Below are 20,248 nucleotides of genomic sequence, written 5' to 3'. Positions count from 1 at the left end.
TTTTATTTCTTATAAGTAAAGGCCAAAACATGACCCAGCTTTCACCCGCCTTGGATTTTAATTGAAATGGCTTAAAATATTTTCTCGCTGCTTCTCCAACTCTTTGTTCACGGTGAAAATTAAAGGTCATTCTCTAACTGACAGATGCCATGCCAATGCGTTAAATGTTTCCTTTGCTACTGAAAGTAGTAAAACACAGCTCATACAAACTGCCCCTACACTGACACTAAAATCATTCCATAGAATTGGTTGCATTTCAGTCGCATTTGTCCCAATCCAGCCCTAGGTTTCGTGCTTAAGTGCAGACTAGTTTGAGAAGCACTGCTGAAATGAAAACCCACTGTTCTAGTTTAGTTTCTTTTGCTGGTCCCTTTATTCTTTTAATATCCCATGACTGCTCACAAATAGTTAAAAACGAGAAACATTTAAAAGTACTGTATAAATAGGGCATGTTTTAGAGTGAACAGAACTGCTTCCTGTTTAAATACTAACCTTGTTCCCCACCAAAAGACATGCTGGGAGGAGAAAAGGGAGGCTGTAGAGAATCATGGTTGGAGCCCCTTTACCAACCCAGTGCAAAGGTGATGACATGGACAGCAATTCTGAATGTTAAAACTCTTCAAGGAGTGTTAACTGCTGTTCTCAGTGCCCCTTTCTGGACTCTTAAGCATTGGTTCTTCTCACTGGGACCAGCCCTTTCCTGTCTGTATTTTACTTGCACTGCTTGGTGTGTAACTTTGCATGCTGACCACACTTGAGTAGCTAGTCGGAGCATGGCAAAACAAGACAGAAGTAGCATTAGAGGAGCAGGGACTGCTAGAATGGGTAGTGGCTGCCAGGAAACATCTCAAAAGCACCATGTTTACCATCTTGTGGAAGGGACATGGGCTTAATAAAAGGATACTCGGCCTATGGCTTGAGCCATAATTGGTTCTCTAGCCCTTTACAAAGAATGTTACCTATGTGCATGCACTAACTGCACACCTTGGCTGTGTCTTTCCTGCGTATATACAGCTACATGCTGTAGGGTACTGTTTTCTCTCCTTCCCCCCCCCCCTTCTGAATTGAAATGTTTGCCACAGTTAACCTCAGGGTATGAGGTCAGCACTGGCTCTGATTAATTGTGGGGCTTCTGAGCTAGTTGCAACGGAGTCATTGAGCTGATGGTTGGAAGGGGTGAGACACGTAGACACTTTGGAAGGATTCCTGTGGATATAGATGCCTGTGACTTTCTATAATACCACCTCTATAACACCAATAGTGTCACTTAGCCAGTTTTTACCTGATTGGAGATGGAAGGGAAATTCAGATCTCCAAAGCTGAAACATACTTATATCCTCTTGCAGTGCCTTTAGGTCATAATTTCATACAAGTGCGTAGGTGATTCACATGACTGAATTCTTCTTTTTACTATGTAGGTGTATTCAGTATGCAAGTTCACCTTTTCCAAGATCCCTACACCCTACACCACCTCCAAAAGGGTAAGAAAATAGATTTTTTTTCCCTGTATATTTCATTGAGTAATAGTCTGTGGTCCTGCCAAATTCTAGATACTGGGAAAGGACACTTCTGCTTGTGCTTTTCATAAATGTTTGTATTCTTCCTGCAAGAATTCTTTTGACAACCACTAATTTCACCTAGATTTAACAGGAATGTATTGTGCATCCTATACTTCAGTTAAACCAGGACTGCACTACAAGTTTCCCCACTACCAGACAACCACATCTGCAAAAAGTCCTTTGTTGGTGTAGCTTATGTCATCTGGGGAGGTGCTTTTTCCCAAATGAGACTACTCCTTTTGCCACTATAAGCTGCATCTGCATTATGGCATTTTACTGTTACAGCTACAATGAAAAATCCTTTATGCCACTTATTGTGATGCTCTGTTTTAAATGCCCTGCAGTGATCAGAACTGTTTTGTGACAGAACTAGCTTATAAGAGCCCAGCAAGAGGGAGTTCCTTTATTCCTCATCTCTGGAGACCAACAGTACCAGTAATAAAGGACTGCTAGCTTTATGGAGGTAGACTTTGCTATTACACAGCATTAAGAACCAAATATTATCTAGATACTCGAGATCCAAAAAAAAACAAACCATGCCATGTAAGCTCAGATTCTTTTCCTATCTGGTATTTAGGATTAACAGCCCACATTTAACATTAAATGATAGATAATGACTCCTAACTAGATGACAGTCTGAAGAACTTAGAAGCTCTTCATTCTACTGTTTCTATATTGTGGAATGTTTTTAATAGCTTAGGCCTAACCATCTCTTAGACTTAAATCAGTGCTTCATTTGGTTAAATCAGCTCTAAACCTGACCTAACAGACATCCTTAGGGTTCACTAGATACTATCCATTGATAAGTTAAGATTCCTGCTAACATATGTGATAGGAATGTCTTTCTTTAGCAACTATAGGAGATCAATATTCTCCAATTAGTATGAAGCAAAGATGCATTTTTTAAAAATTTGTCATGTATTTAATTTTCAATTAACAAAATGCTGTAATTGCAAGAAAAAGCAGCTGCTTATAACTAGTTTTAAACAGTCGAGTCTCAGCACTAAGCTGGTGAGAGTGATTTGGCAAATCTTGAGAGGATAACCTCTCTCTTAATGACCAGCGGGAGGAATGCTCCAACAGATGCTCTGTTTTCCTTGAGATCTGAGCAACACTTCTACTGCTGGTGTTTGTCCTCTTGAAATGCAGTAGCATCTTCATACTCCACTCCATCCTCCCTTTCTCCCATTTCCCCTGTGCCCTGGGGGTGTGTGCATGGTGTGCCTGGATTGCTGATCCTTGGTTATTGTGAATACAAGATGACATTTAATATTATGTTTGAGGGTGGAAGGGAGGAGGCCTTTTTAAAAGGCAAAAATACTAAGATGGTATTGTTTTATTCTCTGCATTCCACCACAGTAAGTACTGTAGTATGATTAATGGGCTAAACTGTGGCTCCTCCTTTATCAAATATCAAACTGAAGATCCAGACAGCAAATTATCTAGTATTAGCTCCATAATACAATCGAAGGGAAAAGATGGTCACTGAATTATTAATACAAATAAGGGTCCCTTAGCTTTGATCTAAATTAGCAGAGGGTCACATTAAAAAGTCAGTGGGAGCCTCTACACAGAAATAGTCTCTAAATGTGCTCCTCTGAATACTACAGAAAAAATTCTGACCCATGTTGGAGTAAATCAAGAGAAACTGAGATCAGTAGAGAAGCAGCTTTTCACACCAAAGAGGGAAATCCAGGACCTCATTTTTGCTAATATTTTTACTCCGCCCCTCCCCCCCCAAAACAAACAAACCCAAAACTGTCTAATTATACTATGGCTTTGTGTTTTGTTTGCTATAGGTTAATGGGCAGTGGAAAGGTCATAGTGCTGGAGGATGTGGGAATTTCAGAGATTCCTATAAAAACAACCCCATTTATCAGTTCCAGCTGGAGAAGACTGGGCCATTACTAATTGAACTAAGAGGACCAAGGTTTGTGAAAAATAAATAAGGGTCACAAGACTTTGATCTAAATAAACAAAGGATCACATTTAAAAAGTCAAAGTAGGATTCACTGTACAGAAATAGTCTCTAAGTATGATCCTGTGAATGCTACAGAAAACTTGTGAGTACTGGAGCAGGGTGGAATAGAGTTGCACTTAAATGCCTACATACCCCTAAACATATGGACAAATACACTTTTTAGCTCCTTTTTAAAACAGGAGGGGAAGCAGGAGCTGCCACTTTAGAGTATGTCACCTGTTAGATCTGTGTGACCCAGTACTGATACAAGTTTTAACTAAACCCTATTTTGACCCTGAATGAGCAAGGTTAAGGTTGCTGTGATTTCGTTACAGTTTTATTGCTGTAGAGTCAGGCAGACCTAACAGCTGCATCCTAATGGCTTAGATGAATATTCTTTGCTTAGCAGTACAGCTGTATGTGCCCTCAGATACTTAGTAGATGGAATAGGACCTGGCCTAACAGAGAGCTTTGTTACATGTCCTCTGGGGAGATGGGAAGCTGCTTGGAAAAAAGATCAAGAAAAGGAGGGGATTATTTCTGATGGAAATGTTTCAGGTTCACTTTAACAGGTTAAGTAGGCATCTTGGTTTCAATATCAGAAGATCCTCTCTGATAGGTGGAAAGAATAAGTAGAAACCCTTTTTTCTATAGTTCATTATATCAAAGTCAGACCCCTATTGGGTCGTGAACAGCAGGAAAAATGCAAGGAGCCCTCCTCCCCTCCTAGAACCGTGTCTCCTTCACCTGTGAAGTGGAGCCAGCTTGCCTTATCCCTGGTCTCTGAAACTGTAGCAGCATATGAGCCACCCTGCTGCTTGCGTATGGATAGTGCAATGCTCTTACCATTACACAGCTGCACCTGCCTGAGTGCAGCTGTGCTCTCAATTGGGCTAGACCAGTGATTCCCAGCCAGGGTCTCATTGTTAAGGGTGCAAATACCTATACCTGCTTCACAAAAAAAGAGCAAGAGATTTCAAGTAGAAATCCATAGAGACAAAAACTTTCTAAGCCCTGTTGTGGTCTTTGTTTCATAGTTGGTAGGGTCGGAAGGGACCTAAGCAGATCATCAAGTCCAACCCCCTGCCATGGGTAGGAAAGGATGCTGGGGTCAAACAACCCCAGCTGGGTGATTGTCTAGCCTCCTTTTGAGTTCTTTGCAACAGAAGAATGACTCTTACTATTTTTGCATAGTAAAAAAAAGTGTGGAAGCTAAAAGTTGGCATTTTCTGAGGGGTGCTGTGAGACCAGGAAGGTATGGGGAGCCTTGAGTCTAAAAAGTTTGAGAACCACTGAGCTATAGAGGCAGATGTATCAGTGCCAGCTACAGACCATCTTTCATCCCGAACATTCCCAGAGTACAGGCAATATTCAAATAAGTCTATAGTGGAAATATAGCCATCACTGGGGTGAACTGGGGCAGCTGTTTTACACAAGTGGTGCTGCTTAACAGTCCTTAAGGGCTCATAGAATAGGTTGTAGGATTGAAGTCGGAATTAAGGTAAAATATAATTAAGTTAAAATGTAACCACTAAGGCTCTAAAGACTGGAGCTGAAATGGCATATAAAAAGGCCTCTGTTTTAAGTCACAGCTTATCTGAAAGTTTGTTCCCAGTCGGTGGGAGAGAATTTGCTCAGTAATGAGCAGCAAACCCCCTGCATAGATCACTTTTACACTTCCTCAGTAAAGTTCCTGGCTGAGGGTAGAGGGTTACTGAGCAGCAGGCCAACAGCTATATGTTCCTTTTCACAAAGCTGTGAGAAGCCATGTTAAGTGGAAGCACTTGCCCCCTGGGAGCACTGTGAACAAATCTTGCTGCTGTCCAGACATTAGGAATTGTGGAGATTGTTTTATGGAAAAGACCAGGTTACTTAGCAGTTGCTGCAGAAGCAATACATTGAACACTTCCTGATTTGGGGAGGACTTGATTCCAAGTAAGTCACAGGGCTGTGGTACATGTCACCCCCCTTATGCTTTGCGAAGCCAAGTTGTCCTCAGTTACCCTGACATAACTTGAGAGACCTTACTGGTCAGGTAAATTTGGACTTCTGTCTCTGCCATTCAGCACAGGTACTGAGGTAGGTAACCACAGGCTTTACCACTCACGCTTCTGAACTTGTACTGTCTAGTAGGCAGCTCCCACACATTATGGTGCTGGGATTGAAATCTTGTCACACATTTTTGCAGCTAAATTCATGTCTTGGTAAGCCTCTGAAAAAGTTATTGGTGATATTAGTGGGACTGACTAGCAGAAATTGTTGTGATCTAGTTTACAGGTGTTTTCTAATCGGGTCACAGCTTATTTGATGCACGACTCCTCAACCTAACAGTATTAGTGTCCCCTTTCTTTGAGTTGGCAATGATATATATGGTCTCTCACTTTATTTGTAGACAATACAGCGTTGGGTTTGAACTTATCACAGTCTCTACAGTAGGAGATCCTGGTCCCTCTAGCTTTCAGAAAAAGAACAGTGGCGACTACAGGTAATACCTCACTTGATTTAAATGCAGTATTCTTTCCTTTCAACAAGCACATGCGATTAAACTTGGACTTTCTTTCATTATAGGTGCGGCTTTTGCTACTTAGAAGTGGAAAATGTACCTCCTGGGGTTTATAATATCGTTCCAAGCACCTTTCTGCCTCAACAAGAAGGTCCTTTCTTCTTGGACTTTAATAGCATTTCCCCTCTTAAGGTATCACAGCTCCAGTGACACGGCACATTACACTGCTGTCTAGGGAAACAGTCAAGATTTTACAGCTATGCCACATCCAGAGAACACAGGAAGAACCTATACATACTTTGCATAAAAGGGAACTGCAGTCTACCTGAAGAAGCCCTAGCCAAAGGCACAGGGCAGTCTGCTTTATTTAACTGCAAACAGGAAGTTTACTTACGGCTTTTTGTAGTGCTGGCATCAAAGAAAAAATGCTTCAGATTTTGACTGAAGGTATATTGAATGTGTGAATATGGTTGAAAATAGAGCTTTTGATTGTGTATGAAAATGAATCAGCAGACCTTAGTTTATTGCATTTTTGTTTTAAATTGAAACTTAATGAAGTAGTGGAGAGAGAAGAATCAAGTATTGAAGTCTTTCCTCTTCTTCCCAAACACAGGGTATATTATTTCTTATGACATAATTCTTAATGGTTTACTAAGGGAAAAGGAAGGGTTCCTGTGTACTATGCTTATTCAGCCTCAGAAGAATAACTCAAAGGCATTAGTGCTGTTGTCCTGCATGCCTAGTGCTCAGAAGTATTTAGGGAAGAAAATCAATTGCACTCAGGTAAAATGCACCTGAATTTGCTGCTTTTGAGCATCAGTGTGTACACTGAATTCATAGTAGCCTGCCACCAGCAGGCTACGCCTTCATTTGGAGGAAGCAAATAGGGAGAATTCTAGCCTTTGCTATCTAAGAGAGCACTTCACTGCACTTCCAGGCACTTTTGTACTCATCAGCTTCTTATTCCTAAGTATGTATGACATTAAGATGGCACATCCCTAAGAACATTTTCTTTTTCCTCTTCAGCACTGTAAGACCTTTATTCCAGCCTAGTATTTAAAACTGTGGGAAGATTTTTTTTGGCCTAATCTATAAGCAGTATAACACTACTAGTTCCATTTGCAGAAAAGCAGCTGTAACATTGTCAGCTTCATGACTGAGAATCATGATTTTGTCACTAAAAAGGAGCAGTTTAAATGCTGCTTCTCCATGAACGGGGCTTTTTGGAGCTGAGTGGAGGCATTGCAAGAAGCTCCTCCATAATAAGGCACATGGAAGATCACCTAAGCACCTGTTTTGGGGGATTTTTTTTAAATGGTAAGTGTCAAGAGAAGAGTTGCATATTCTTTGACCTTAATCTCCTGAAGTAAATGTAAGAACTCCTACTGAAAGGAGTCGGGGTGGCTCAGATCACCTCCCCTCCCCCAGCTCAATTTTGGTATATATTATTCCAAAAAGAACTAGTGCAGTAGTTGAGAGAGTTTCATGAAGAGATTTAAAATCATTTCAGTCTTAAACAAGGCAACCTTCCATTGTCTATCATTTCTGTTCCCAGGAGTTGTAAGATGACATGTAACTCAAAAGCCATTTGACAGTCTTCTTCAAATGGTCCTGAAATGTTTCCATCTGGGAAATTTTCCAAGACAAAAGTAGAACTGTACTTTTGGAGGGAGGGAATTGCATCTGATCATAAGTAACTGAGCACATGCATTTAACTGGAATACTGTGCATTGTTATAGAGGCCAACTTTAATACAGTGCTTTTCCTTCAAGTTGGCTACAATAAATTTATCAAGCAGCTTAATAGCACAAGATAGCTTTTGTTTAATCTCCCTGGGTTAAACAGCTGCTAAAGGAAGAAAGTAGTTTGGAAAAAAATGTGTAGAACATGTGCTATTTAATTGCAGTTCTCTGAAAGACCATCTGGGCTCAGAGTTAAAGCGCACTGCCTCTCTGCCAGTAACTCCCTGTTTATCATCTTTGCATGAAAGCTGTAACAGATATCTAACAGGAACTCTGGCTGCAGTTCAGCAAACAACAAAAGGCTTGAAGATGTAGGTTGGGCTGTTAATATCTGCAGTTAGGCTGTGGGGATTGTGATATAGGTGAAAGGAGCCTGCTCTTGTGGGTAAAGCCATACATCTAACATATCCTTGTGTAATGAGCGCTTTACGGGGTAAGATTGTTAAGTCAGGCTAAGTCCAAGAGTTGTGAGCCATAATATGCAAAGGGCTGTAGGTATGGTATACACCTAATGCTCGCTTTTCAGGCAAACAGTAGCACGAGTGGTTTAAACAGTGCAACTGCTCTTGTGGATTTACATATTTAAATACTTCTCCACCCCTTTAAAGGATAGGATTTTTAGCTGACTGACCAATCAAGCAAGTGGACTTCCTTAAGGCAAGGACAGACTGTTGAATACCAAGTGAAATGGGGTCACCTGCAATGTAGGAAGTGGAAGTTAAACCAAATTAGTTAGCCCTCTATCCTTTTTTTCACTTAGCATGGAATAGAGCAGATGAAGTTACTGTGGAGTGGTCAATCTCCATCCTTTCAATTTATGGAAAGAGAGAGAGTGAGTTAGTCTGTCCATTAACTAAGATCAATGAATACCCCCCTGTTCATAGGTGTCTGCTCTACAAGAAGCCTCTGTCTCTGCCCCATCACCAAGGTAGCACAGTAGTTTTTATGGTGATGAACTGACTCAGAGCTTACAAAGTCAATTTATTTCACTACCCTACAGCACAGAATTTACTTTAGATTGTAAAACATGAGAGAGATTACAGAAGACTCTCACCTGTCTGATGTTAGGAGAAAGGGTAAGTTTTCATCACTGCCACTAACAGTGTTGTGACGTGACAGAGCTAGTCCCCATTAACATTTGAGACCAGGTATGCTCAGTTTGAAAATCTTTTCATCTAATCAGTGGTTCTCAACCTTTTTTGTACCAGGAGCCATTTGTAAACAGAAATGGCCAGTCCCCACCCAGTGCCCCTCACTCCTGACCCACTGCCCCCAGCCCTCCAGGGTGTGGGGCAGGGGAGAATGGGGGGGCCACAAGCAGCCCCTTGCAGGCTGGAACTCTGCCAGCCTGCAAGGGAAAAGCCACGGTTTCCCACATTCTTCCTTCTTTAAAGGAGAACCCATTTTTAAAGTTTGTTTGCGACCCACTTTTGGGTCATGACCCACAGGTTGAGAAACACTGATCTAAATATTGCACTGTCATTTTCTGACAATAGAGAACAGTTTTACAGTTAGTTGAGGCATGTCTTGGCTATTTCCTGTTTACTGACAATCTTTGATTTGCAGAGCCTTCTGTTGGAATAAATGCAAATGTAGGTGCCCACCTTTTGGATTCTGTAAACCTTAAATCATTTTGGTGCAAAGCATTGTTTCCTTTCGTTTAAACATTTTATTTAAAAAGGAAAACTGCTGTTCTTATCTAACAAAACTAATTGTTGCAGAGCAAGGATTTTGATCTTGTTCTGAAGATATTTTACCAGATAAGGTTAGTGGACTGTTGCTATCATTAAGTGACACCCAGAAAAGTCCCCAGATGACAAAGCTGAGAGTAGCTGATTTTTGGGGCTAAAACTATGAAGTTGAGAGAATCCTACAATGGTGTAATTTAACACCTTTACACAAGAAATAGGAGCTGACTTAAAAGGCTATGCAGCTGTCCAAAAACTAGTTGCTGTAGTTAGTCTGTTTTCTCAAATCAATTGGTGTCACACCTGATCAACAAACATACTGCTCTACTTCTAATAAGACATGCGCACACATGTACACACACCCCTCCTATTTCATAGAATCATAGAATTTGTAGTTCTTACTTTTGTTTTACTTGTTACCAAATGCAACTCAAGTTTGTTTAAGATACTAAATAACAAAGATTCATGTTATATTCACAAGTATGCACTTCACTTGTCACATATTTAGTCATTTCAGCTTTCCATTGCTAGATATTTTGTGTAGACCAAAGACCACAAGTACATTAGCTGGTCTAGGACTTTTCTAAGAAAAGTATTAAATTTCCATATGGCTACTCTTGCTGCTTGCTGGACTACATAGTGGGCCTCGAGGATATTTACACACACAAAATGGCACGTCCTACACTTCCCCTTGAAATACATGAACTGTAGACTTTCTACTTAACTCTTTATAGTGAATCCTACTGTAGCATTGCTGAAGATATTTGCCACCTGGGGGTCCAGAGCTGTGATTTGTGTTTTTTAAACTGTCTGGGTAAATCTACCAGTGTTCTAAAAAGGCCCTTCTCTGTATACCTACTTTCAACAGTAGTATCCACTATTTCCATCCCATCTAAGACAGTCAACCTGAAAGATTTCATTAAAATGTAGTGTCCTAGGCACAGCAAAATGTTTGCAATCCAACTTTGCATCCAAGTGTTTCGATTATAGAATAGGTATTTTACCCAACAGTAATACCAGGAGGATTCTCCACTGGAAATGAAACATTCTCAGTACCTGCCCTGTATAGAGGCATAGTAAACAAATTTTCACTATCCTTAGGATTAAAAAAACAGCACAAGGAGTATCTTCTGAATATATATGTTCAAAATAAAGCTTTAAATACTGTGAAGCTAGAATTCACTCCTCATATTGCTGTGTTTTGCTCTGTAGTACAATCTCAGTCCAAGGCTGCTGAAGTGTTCATACATATTTTAAACATCAGAGGCTTATTTTTATACTTTTAACAACACGGCCATCTACTGTAATTCTAGATTCAAAGATGAATTGAGGAGTCTAATGGGAAAATATATGTAACTGGAAAAAGCTTGCTTACTTGTCTGTATTTCATAGTAATATTCTGCTCACACACATTTGTCATTTATCTATGTATATAATACACAGACATAGCTTTTTAAGAGTTTAAAATAAAAGTTTTCATAAAATTCCATGTTTACAGTTGGACATTTTATTAAAGCGTCTTTTTGAGTATCAAAGCCAAAATAAGCAAACTAGGGAGCTCTGTATACACCCTTCTAGTGTACATGCAGCTGCTGAATGCTTGAGGTACCCAACAGAAGCAGCCTTCTGCATGTTTATTAGGGCTGTGTGAAGCTTCAGTTGCTGATCGATTTGGCAGCCGAATCTCCAAATCAAATCAGGAGACCCTTTAATTTCTCCAAGTCGAATCAGAACCCTCTGAATCGATTCAGAGAGATTCAATGATTCGGACACAGACACAGTTTTAAAATGTTTTTTTCTATGTACCTCAAGGTACCAGGCAGCTTGTGAACGCTGAGACGGGGAAGTGGACCAGGAGCACTTCCGGTCCACTTTCAGGTCTGGCGCAGAGCGCACAGGGAACCCCTGTTTTGGCAACTAGTGCCTTCTGGGTCTGGGGGGGCACCCAGGGTGCCCCTGCAGCCGATTACTGAGCTGAGGGGATACCAGGGAGGCAGTGGACACGGAAGTGGAGTGGAAGTACAGGCAGTCCTTGGACTTATGACACAATTGGTTTCTGAAAGCCGCATCTTTAGTTGAAACGTAACTTAGAACCGATTTTCCCATAAGAAACAATGTTATAAATGGGGGATTGGTTCCTGAACCAAGGCCCAATACCCTATTTTCACCAAAAATAACCCAGAATCTTGTACTCAATTTTATAGATAAGTAATATAGCTACATTAATGTAGTTATATTGTAAATAGCAATCATATTGATTTGGAAGGACTTCTTTGAGGTGACTTTGCTGGACTTTTTGAAGGGTTCTTGCCTGGAGTCTTCTTAGGAGTCTTGGCTGCTTTCTTAAAGGCAGCATCCAAGGAAGTTTGGACAGATGTTCTCCAGGGAGATGAGCAACATAAACTCGTTCACTGGCACAGCGTGGTGTTGGATCAAGCGTTGTAAAGTCAAAACTAGAGACAAAGTTGAAACAGGGTGTCAATTTAGAAATGCTGTAACTTGAAACGTTTCAAGTTGAGGACTGCCTGTACTTCCGGTCCACTTCCGGGTCCGCTGCTGAGCAGGCAGAGGGACCCCCACACTCCTGTGTGATGCTCCATCCACCCCACCATCTCAGCATTCATGAGCTGCACCTGGTACCTTGGGGTATGTAGCTTTAAATGTTTTTTCTGTGTCTGTGGCTGAATCACTGATTCTCCAAATCAGCATCAAATCTTCCGATTTGGATTCAGCCAAATCAAATTGGGACAGTGATCCGAATCAACTAATCGAATCACTGTCCCCCAACTCAGGCCAAATCTGAATTAAATACAGTCTGCTTCACACATCCCTAATGTTTACTCCCTTGCAAACCTACAGATAGGTTAGCTCATTTTCAAGAACAGCTGCTGCTAGTTTCCTGGGCCATGACACTCTTGTTCCAGTCAAGTGAGATGTTGGAGGTAAGCAAGTGCATTGCATAAAAGAGAAAATGTCTTTTCTTAGCTCCAGTGGGACATAATTAATCCTTCCATAATGCAGGTTGTTTGGTAGGGATTTACCTTGTGCCAGTTTGTACCAGGATGAATTTGATGTTGAGAGGTCAAAAGCAGAGGGGTGATTAAGAGTTGGCAGCTCTGCAAAAATAAGTAGTCAGTACGTAATTCCTTGGCTGATTTACTTAATTAGAAGGTAAGGTAGCCAAGCATCAAGTGACACGTGTTAAAACTAACCATTCTTCCCTCAAATTGTTAGCTCAGAAGTTGGAATGTGCTGATGATGAGCTAAGGGCTAAGCCTTTTGCAAGTGCCAGGTGACCTTCTGTGTTCAACTTCTGCATGCTAACATTAAATCTATCTTCTGAAACCAGGTTTCTGTCAAAGCAGAGGTGTCAGACAACATACAATATCTCCCCCTCCACTACATACTAAGTAATCCTTTAAAGGCAGATTTTTTTTGTTGGTTTTTTGTTTTTTTTTTTTACTTAAAATTGTCAAGTTGTAAGCCAAAGGTGATGTGAATGAAAGTCTAGTTGAAAGCCACAATGAAATAATTGTCCAGATATAGCAAAGTAGTCAGTGCCAGGGTCTTGCCTGAAAAGTCTCAAGTGTCCTGGGTACGCATTCCAATCAAGTACCAGTGCTAAAATTAAATTTACATTAAGCTTCATTTTACCTTACTAAAGACTAGGGCATTTGGCATTAGAATGGCGAGAGACCAAACTGACTTCCTTGTGTGAATCTGGACTACATATGTATACATATGACTAATACTTGTAAACATCCTCATACACTTAGTTTACTGTGGAACTAGATTTATAATAATGGTTGAAATTGTTTTAGACACTGTTATCTTGCACAAGTCAAAATAAAATATGGAAAACCAAAATGTTTACTGTAGTGTGAAGAATTTTACATTTACTTTGAGAATAGATACACAAGCGGTGGCAGGGACAAAATACACCAGGACTGCAAAACATGGTATAGAAAACCTTGGAAGATACTTAATTCCCATCAAATTAACAATATAAACTGACGTTTCAGATACAGTATGGTGCTCTCAGAAATGTCTAGCCACCAAGCTTAAGTCCTAGTATTTTTACTACTATTTATTAGCATAATTACCAGACACACTACTGCCTAATAGCTGCTGCCAAAACATGCCTCACGCCCTTTCTACTTTTAGTGAATTTTTCTAGGCCATACTAAAAATCTGAAGTCCCTTAAACAGTCATAAAACCTCACACATTACAACCTACAGAAAAATTAAGAACACTGTCAAGCCACACAGGCAATTCCTTTTCTTCATGCACATCTTAAGGGCAAGCCCCCTTCAAATTTGGTAGGTATCTAACAAGACTGTCCTACATGCACCCACCCTTGAATCTTGTTTTACAGTAATAACACTTAAAGTGCTGATAAATTATACTTACGTTCTCAAGAAAGAGAGTCCTGTACTTTTTTTGTCACTGGATTTGCCCTTAGAAGGCAGCCGCACAAAGAGCAGGTAGGTAGAAGGGGCACGTAGCTACTGAACATCACCATGTTTCTGTTATCCTCTTTGACCAAGTCTTAAGGGCAACTAACTTTCTCCTTGCTGGAGCACTGGAGAGTGAGTGAAGGCTGCTAGACCCACACATGCAACAGCTTCCCTGTATACAAAATGTTCCTATAGGTTCATTATAATACAGACAAATATAGGTGTTTAAAGGAGACGCCACTTAGATTTCAGGGATCCACTGTATCTAAAGAGCATCATTCTACAAAACAAGCCAAACCTCACCACCAATATTTGGCTTGGATTTCAGACCCCTATTGGCATGAGTTTACACATGAACATTACCAGTTATTGCTTCAGCCAGGCTGCTACAAAACAGTTTACAAAGGCTGTGTGAAATATGAGCACAGCTATACGTATGACAATCTGTCCATCCTACAAAGATTTCACTGAAAAAAATTCAGCCCTCAACATCAATTCCACTCCTTTAGTGCAGTTTTAAATTTTTATAGTAAACACTTAAGATTTGGCATATATTAAATAGTTATTGGCACACTTCTTCGGACATTGAGAAGTTCATGTATAAATACCAACACGCCCATTAACCAGAGCAGGATGGAAAGAGGACAATTCAGCCAATCTGGGCGGCTTTTCTGCCTGCACTTAAGCCCTCCTTGATTTTCATGCACTGAAGTGAGAGCTGTGTCATTCGGTTATCCAAAGCCAGGCCCTCAGCGGAGTGACTGCTGCTGCTCCTATTTTTGTTCGCCTTGTCACCCGTCTTGGTCTCAGCCCCTTCTGCCCTATCCCCTGCAAAGACAGAAGTAAAATGTTCAAATTTGAGTCAATACCACAATCTAGACACCAATTCTGCTTCTTTCACCAAAGGATCCGAGAACCCAAAAGGAGCAGTATTGTTTTAAGGAAATATACATGAACCAAAACTGGTCTCCCAGGTCACAAAAACCTGTGCACTACCTCACTAGGTGAATCCCAAAACAAGCTCGGGTGCAGTACACAAGAGTTTTAATAATCCTGCAATCTGAATTTCTTGGCTAGGGATTGTTAAACAACTCAAAGGTGGTTGTCTTCAACACCTTATTTTATGAGCTCTGAGAAGCAGGATTTTCACCCAGCCAGATATCAGGGATTTAAAAAAAAAATTCAAACAAACAAACAAAGACAGCTTAGTACTTATCTTGGAATAAATTTAATGTCAGACACATAAGGCAGGACAGATCAAATACTGCTCCTCTAGCACCACTTCTGTACTGATGGGGAGGGTCGGACAAGAAAGCATAAGGCACATCCCATTTGGAGATGGATAACTAATAATGTAAAATACTAGTAATACTAGACGATGGAAAAAATTCAGGTACCATCTCCAAAGCATTCTAGACAACACATCCAACCCCAATGAATGCAACATCCTTGAGAAGGTTTAGCACGTTCTGCCCCGCTACAAAACTGAACAAACAAACTGACCCCCAGCTTACCCAATTCTACTTACCTCGTTCAACCTCGCACTCTGGGGAAGATGCCCCACTGCACTCACTTCGAGGACCAAGGACAGGAAACATCATCCCAAATTCAGACAGGGATACAGGACTGGGTAGATCCAGGCTTCCCGGCCTTGTTGCTGGAGGAAACTGAGTGGGTATCTCACAGGGGCTTGTTGGACCAGAACTGAAACTGGACACTGACTGGGTTTCAGAATCTTCTTCAGACACAAAACTGCTGCAGTTGTCATCCTCAAAGACTTCAGAGGCTACTGGAACATTTAAGGGGCATTCCAATTAGTTCACCTTGTTTCCCCAAAGTAGCTCCCTTATGCAATTTCAGTTATTTGCTTTTGCATCATCTCCAGTACATCCACTACTATCCCAAGGGTTGCATTTACAAGCCAAGTGTAACTACAGTGGTCTACAATACATTAACATGGCATTTCATTAGCAGGCCTTGGACAGAAGGAAACAGTCTGCTCCCACTTCCTGACATGAGCTACATGGAGAAGCAGGCTAATGCAGTGTACCAATATCAATAACAGCTACTGCTCGTTATGCTAAGAGGAGCTTGTTTTACTTTGCTCTGCTCCTTCCTACACATCCTGTTGTCTGCTTTGTTCACTGGATGGATCCTGTAATGAGACTATAAGCTGTTTATGACAGGGACTCTCCCTTTAATGAGTGTACTGTGCTCATCACAGTGGGTTGCAGATTCCCAGCTAAAACTTAAGCATAAAAGGATTAAAAGCCAGACATGGCAGCAGGAGAGAATGCCACCTTCAGATTATATTCCTGCTTTTACAGTAGAAGTCCAGTGACTCCTGTTGAACTCTCTCTCAAGCAACACCAAAAAAGGGGCCCTTTCCCCAAATAGTTGTCTCCCCCTTCTAGCTTTCTTGTGTGTGAAATTCCAAATGGTGTTGGGCATCTCCAGTGTGTCAAAATGAATTAAGCCAGACTCTTTGTTTAGGAGCAGGTGGGGGGAAATCAGCCAACAATAGTTCCATTTTGTACAATGCAAGTGCTAGACGTCTTGTCAACACTAACATGTTTGGAGCCCATGTACCAGCACCTGACATGTGAATAGTCTTGGCCTTCAACGGGTGACTCACATGCAGCAGCCTTTGCAGAACAATCCCCCCATTCATTTTAGATCATAAAATGACCTAAGCTATCTTCAAGCCCCCCCCCCGGAAATCTCACTATTGTAAGCAAGGTTTGGAGCCAACTTAAAAGAACACGGAGCAAAGAAACAGTGTTAGCAAGGGAAATCCACAAAGCAAAGTTTCAAAGTTTTTTTCTCATCTCATCAGCCCACAGTTCTTGCTCATTTACAAACATGAAGGCCACAAACAAGAAGCTGCTATCATCTTTGCTGTTTCCAAGATCAGTAGATTTCACGTACTATAAAAGCCACATTACAGCACTGACCTAAGAATATTTCAACAGATAAATATGTAACAGTCACCTCCCAATTTTTTTGTACTGGAACTTTGCTTAAAAAGTCCAAGATTGTACAGCAATATTCCAGCTACCCCACACTTTTAACTAATACATGGCTACTTCCCGCTCAGCTTGCATTGCTCACCACACATGAGGTAACTGAAGATAATTTTGCACGGGATGAGCTATCTGTTGCACTGAAATCAGTTCATCTGATGCAATTCTGACTAAAAGCTACAGCTTATGTTTTATTAATCAACGCACTGGGTATTAAAGATCCAAGTAACAGCATCTAACAGCAAAAAAAAAAAAAAAAATCAGTGCATGATGCCTTGAAATCTTAACTAAGCGCAGCAGACAACTTCTTTCAGTAGTCCAGGTATAAGACGGCATGGGTAGAAAGGCATCACCCACCACAATGCGCAAGAACTTACCTCTTATGGAGGTAATACTTTTGCTACTATTACTGATAGGCACACCCACATATTTCTCCATTGGACCTTCAATTCCCAGTCAAATCCCCCACTCTGGACTCATACCTGGGGTGGATCAAGGGGGTAGGGGGTGCAGTCACATCCTCCTTTGATTCCTGCTCTACTCAAACCTTAAAAACAACTGCCTGGGAACAGCAGTGGCCTTTCTATTCAGGCAGTGCTGCTGGGATCAATTGATTTAATGGCTCATTATAATCTAATTCCTGGTAACTGCTCTTCACTCCACAGGTGTTAACTACTCTTCCTTGTTTTCAGTGGTCTCGATCTTCCATTTATCAAGCTATGCTTTCTTCTGCAATGTTACTGTTAGCCATTCTCAGTCATACCTCTCTCCTATTTCACAGCCCTGCACATTGGTTTTTAGTTCTAGCTAAAAACTAACTTAAATGTGGTAATATTAACTCTTGTAAATATCAACTACGGTGTGGATCAAGAACAGTGAAGCATTGGATGCTCAAGGCTAGATTTTGCATTATGAATCTGAATAAGAGATTTATGTACATATCTATTATGACTATAGGGCAAATGACATCTCTTTTGACTATTTTTGCTTAATTTGTTGTGTTTTGTTTTGTTTTTTTAACTAAACATATAATCTAGCAAACCAGTGCACATTCCAATGCAGCTGCATTTAGTTTTGTTTTGATCTTAAACTGAATACTATAGTACTGGGCCTCTAGCATATTAGTACATCTTCTAGTTTCTTTTTAACTGGAGAAAAATGTGTGTTGTCTTGATGCACCACACCATCTGCACCCCCTTTTCAAAATCCTAAATCCGCCCATGCTCACACCAGTAACAGTAAGGAGTAACTTAAGTGAAGTGGTATTACAGAGTCATAAAACTGGTGAAAAATCAACACCAGATCTGAGTAGTAAGCGCAATGCATATGATCTTGGGAAGCATTAGCTGCACTGAAGGCCAAAAGGGCAGGTATCTCCAGCCCTGATTATCATCATCACACTAAGCAAGCATGACCTTATGCAAAGTGCCAGGTCTGACTGCCCTTTTTACATGGAAACATACTGGCAAACGTCCCTATCCCAGGTTGTGTGTAGGCAAGGTCAAAAGGCTTATAAGAGTTGAATGGTTTTCCCTATACCACTACAAACACAGCAGTAGAGCACCTCTTGAGTGGATAGTATTTATACTAGTATAACAATGTCTTTATACAGCTATAGCTTTTTCCCCATACTAACAAAGTTGCATACATCTTGACCACCCTCAGCCAAAGCAAACTGTATGGAGCAGCCTACAGAACAACTGGATATAGGCTTCCAGAAGCTTGCATTCACATCCATTAATGTTTATTGACTGCTTCTTTCCTACAACGTTGTGCTTTTCAACATTAATGTTTATTGACTGCTTCTTTCCTACATTGTTGTGCTTTTCACCCCCTGCCATGCTAGACACAAGGGGAGTATTTCCACCCTACTTTGTTTCCCTGAGGACTGAATTCTCAAGGGTTCAGAAATTGTTAAGCTGGCTAAAATCATAACTGAGTTAACCAAAGCCACAAAACATCCAATCACAAACTCCCAGACATCAATAGCTTTCTTCATCCAACGTTTTTTGCAGCACAAGACCTGCTTATGGCAGTTTCTAAGTGTACAACTTTATACTTACTGGAGATGGTGTCTGCCTCCAGTTTGCTTGCTGAAAGGTTTTCCACTGAAGTGTTACTGCCTTCAGCACCCACACCGCAGCCCCGGGGCCCCATGGCAGCAGACCGTCTCCTCTCATGGATCTCATCTGAGATCATCTCCAGGTTTTTCAAGGCAGTTTTGTACTCTCCCTTTGCCAGGGCCAACTTTGCTTGCAGGTCATCCACAGTCTTTTTTAATTGCTAATAAAGAAGGCATGAAGATTTAAAAAATGCACCACAAGTCTCACATTTTCCACTACCTATGGAGAAAGGGGGCATTTGCTTCTCCATTTTTTAAAGTCAGTTGCTTTAAGTTGTTCAGGGTCCAAGCTAAAAATATAACAGACTCTGGCCTGGGCACCACCAAAGGAGCCATGAAGCTGTGAGAGCGAAGATGGGAGAAAGCCAAACAACCACAGAGCTACTACTGAAATGAGCTAAAAGAACTGGTTATATGCTACATGCCTGGGAACAGCACAGGATTTTCTAATAGTCTAGGGCAAGCTGAGCCATGTGAAGACGAGGAGCCCAACAACAGTGCTTAATACAATATATACTGTGCACTCCACTTCTTTACCAGATAACTGCATAATTTGTGTAACACAACAGTGGTCTCAAACTATTGCCTACTACTTAAACTGTAATCAACTCAAGTTACATACGTAGTCTTGTTCGGCACTGTTGTCTACTTTGCAACTTAATTGTTCTCTGGTTACCTGCATACTACCTGCATCCATCTACTTTAACTAACTGTACTCTATTTAACTGCCCCAGAAAAAGAGAAGGGGAAACAGTTATCAAAATGTTGCTACTAGAAGCCTTGACAGCAGCTGTTAGTACCACACCCTGATAGTGCTGCGTACTTAAACATAGTTTGCACTGAGTTTGGATAAGGGCATACATAGATACCCTTTTTCAGTCCCAAGTCTATGCACTTAAACTAAGTTCATGGTATTCTGGCTACTTATTGCAGTGAGTAACACAACTGAGTGATGCAACAAATTGAAAACAGCAAGCACAGAACTACCTGGACAATTATCCCTGTACAGATCATCTACACTAGTCTCTGGAACAGTTTGAGATATTGTTGCCACATGTTGGAAGAGACTCCCACACATCTGCATGGGCCTAAGTGTAGCTATCACTTCAAGCTGCCACTTGTCACAAACTCTCAGCAATTCACTGACAGAGTGAACACAGAGTGAACACAGAGTGTCTATGTGAACTTTCCAT

At 40.9% G+C, this 20,248-nt stretch overlaps 2 protein-coding genes across 6 annotated transcripts in view; one reads left to right on the top strand and one right to left on the bottom strand.

Annotated features, from left to right (window-relative positions):
- CAPN7 (calpain 7) overlaps positions 1-6,594 on the top strand; it is a 46,931-nt gene extending 40,337 nt beyond the window's left edge. For all 3 annotated transcript variants that reach the window (XM_006036281.3, XM_025192541.1, XM_025192542.1), the window contains 4 exons: positions 1,419-1,481; positions 3,359-3,489; positions 5,912-6,004; positions 6,088-6,594. In XM_006036281.3, coding sequence (XP_006036343.1) covers positions 1,419-1,481; positions 3,359-3,489; positions 5,912-6,004; positions 6,088-6,232 — 432 coding nt within the window. In that variant the 3' untranslated portion in view covers positions 6,233-6,594. The remainder of the gene's footprint in view (positions 1-1,418; positions 1,482-3,358; positions 3,490-5,911; positions 6,005-6,087) is intronic.
- A 5,132-nt stretch (positions 6,595-11,726) lies between these two features.
- SH3BP5 (SH3 domain binding protein 5) overlaps positions 11,727-20,248 on the bottom strand; it is a 25,946-nt gene continuing 17,424 nt past the window's right edge. Inside the window, exons 4-7 of one of the 3 annotated variants that reach the window (XR_003091934.1) lie at positions 18,997-19,216; positions 15,439-15,699; positions 13,864-14,738; positions 11,727-11,905 (exon numbers count right to left, since the gene is read on the bottom strand). Coding sequence is in view for 2 of the 3 variants with exons in the window: in XM_025192545.1 (XP_025048330.1) it covers positions 14,560-14,738; positions 15,439-15,699; positions 18,997-19,216 (660 nt within the window). In the remaining variant the exon portion in view is untranslated. Of the gene's footprint in view, positions 11,906-12,589; positions 14,739-15,438; positions 15,700-18,996; positions 19,217-20,248 lie in introns of those variants that run through there. The other 2 variants (XM_025192545.1, XM_025192544.1) reach the window with 2 other exon arrangements.

The sequence above is a fragment of the Alligator sinensis genome, unplaced genomic scaffold, assembly GCF_000455745.1.
Source record: "Alligator sinensis unplaced genomic scaffold, ASM45574v1 scaffold1159_1, whole genome shotgun sequence".
In the NCBI taxonomy this organism is placed as follows: domain Eukaryota; kingdom Metazoa; phylum Chordata; order Crocodylia; family Alligatoridae; genus Alligator; species Alligator sinensis.
Note: the sequence above shows the minus strand (reverse complement) of the source record. Positions and strands in the feature narration are given on the sequence as shown.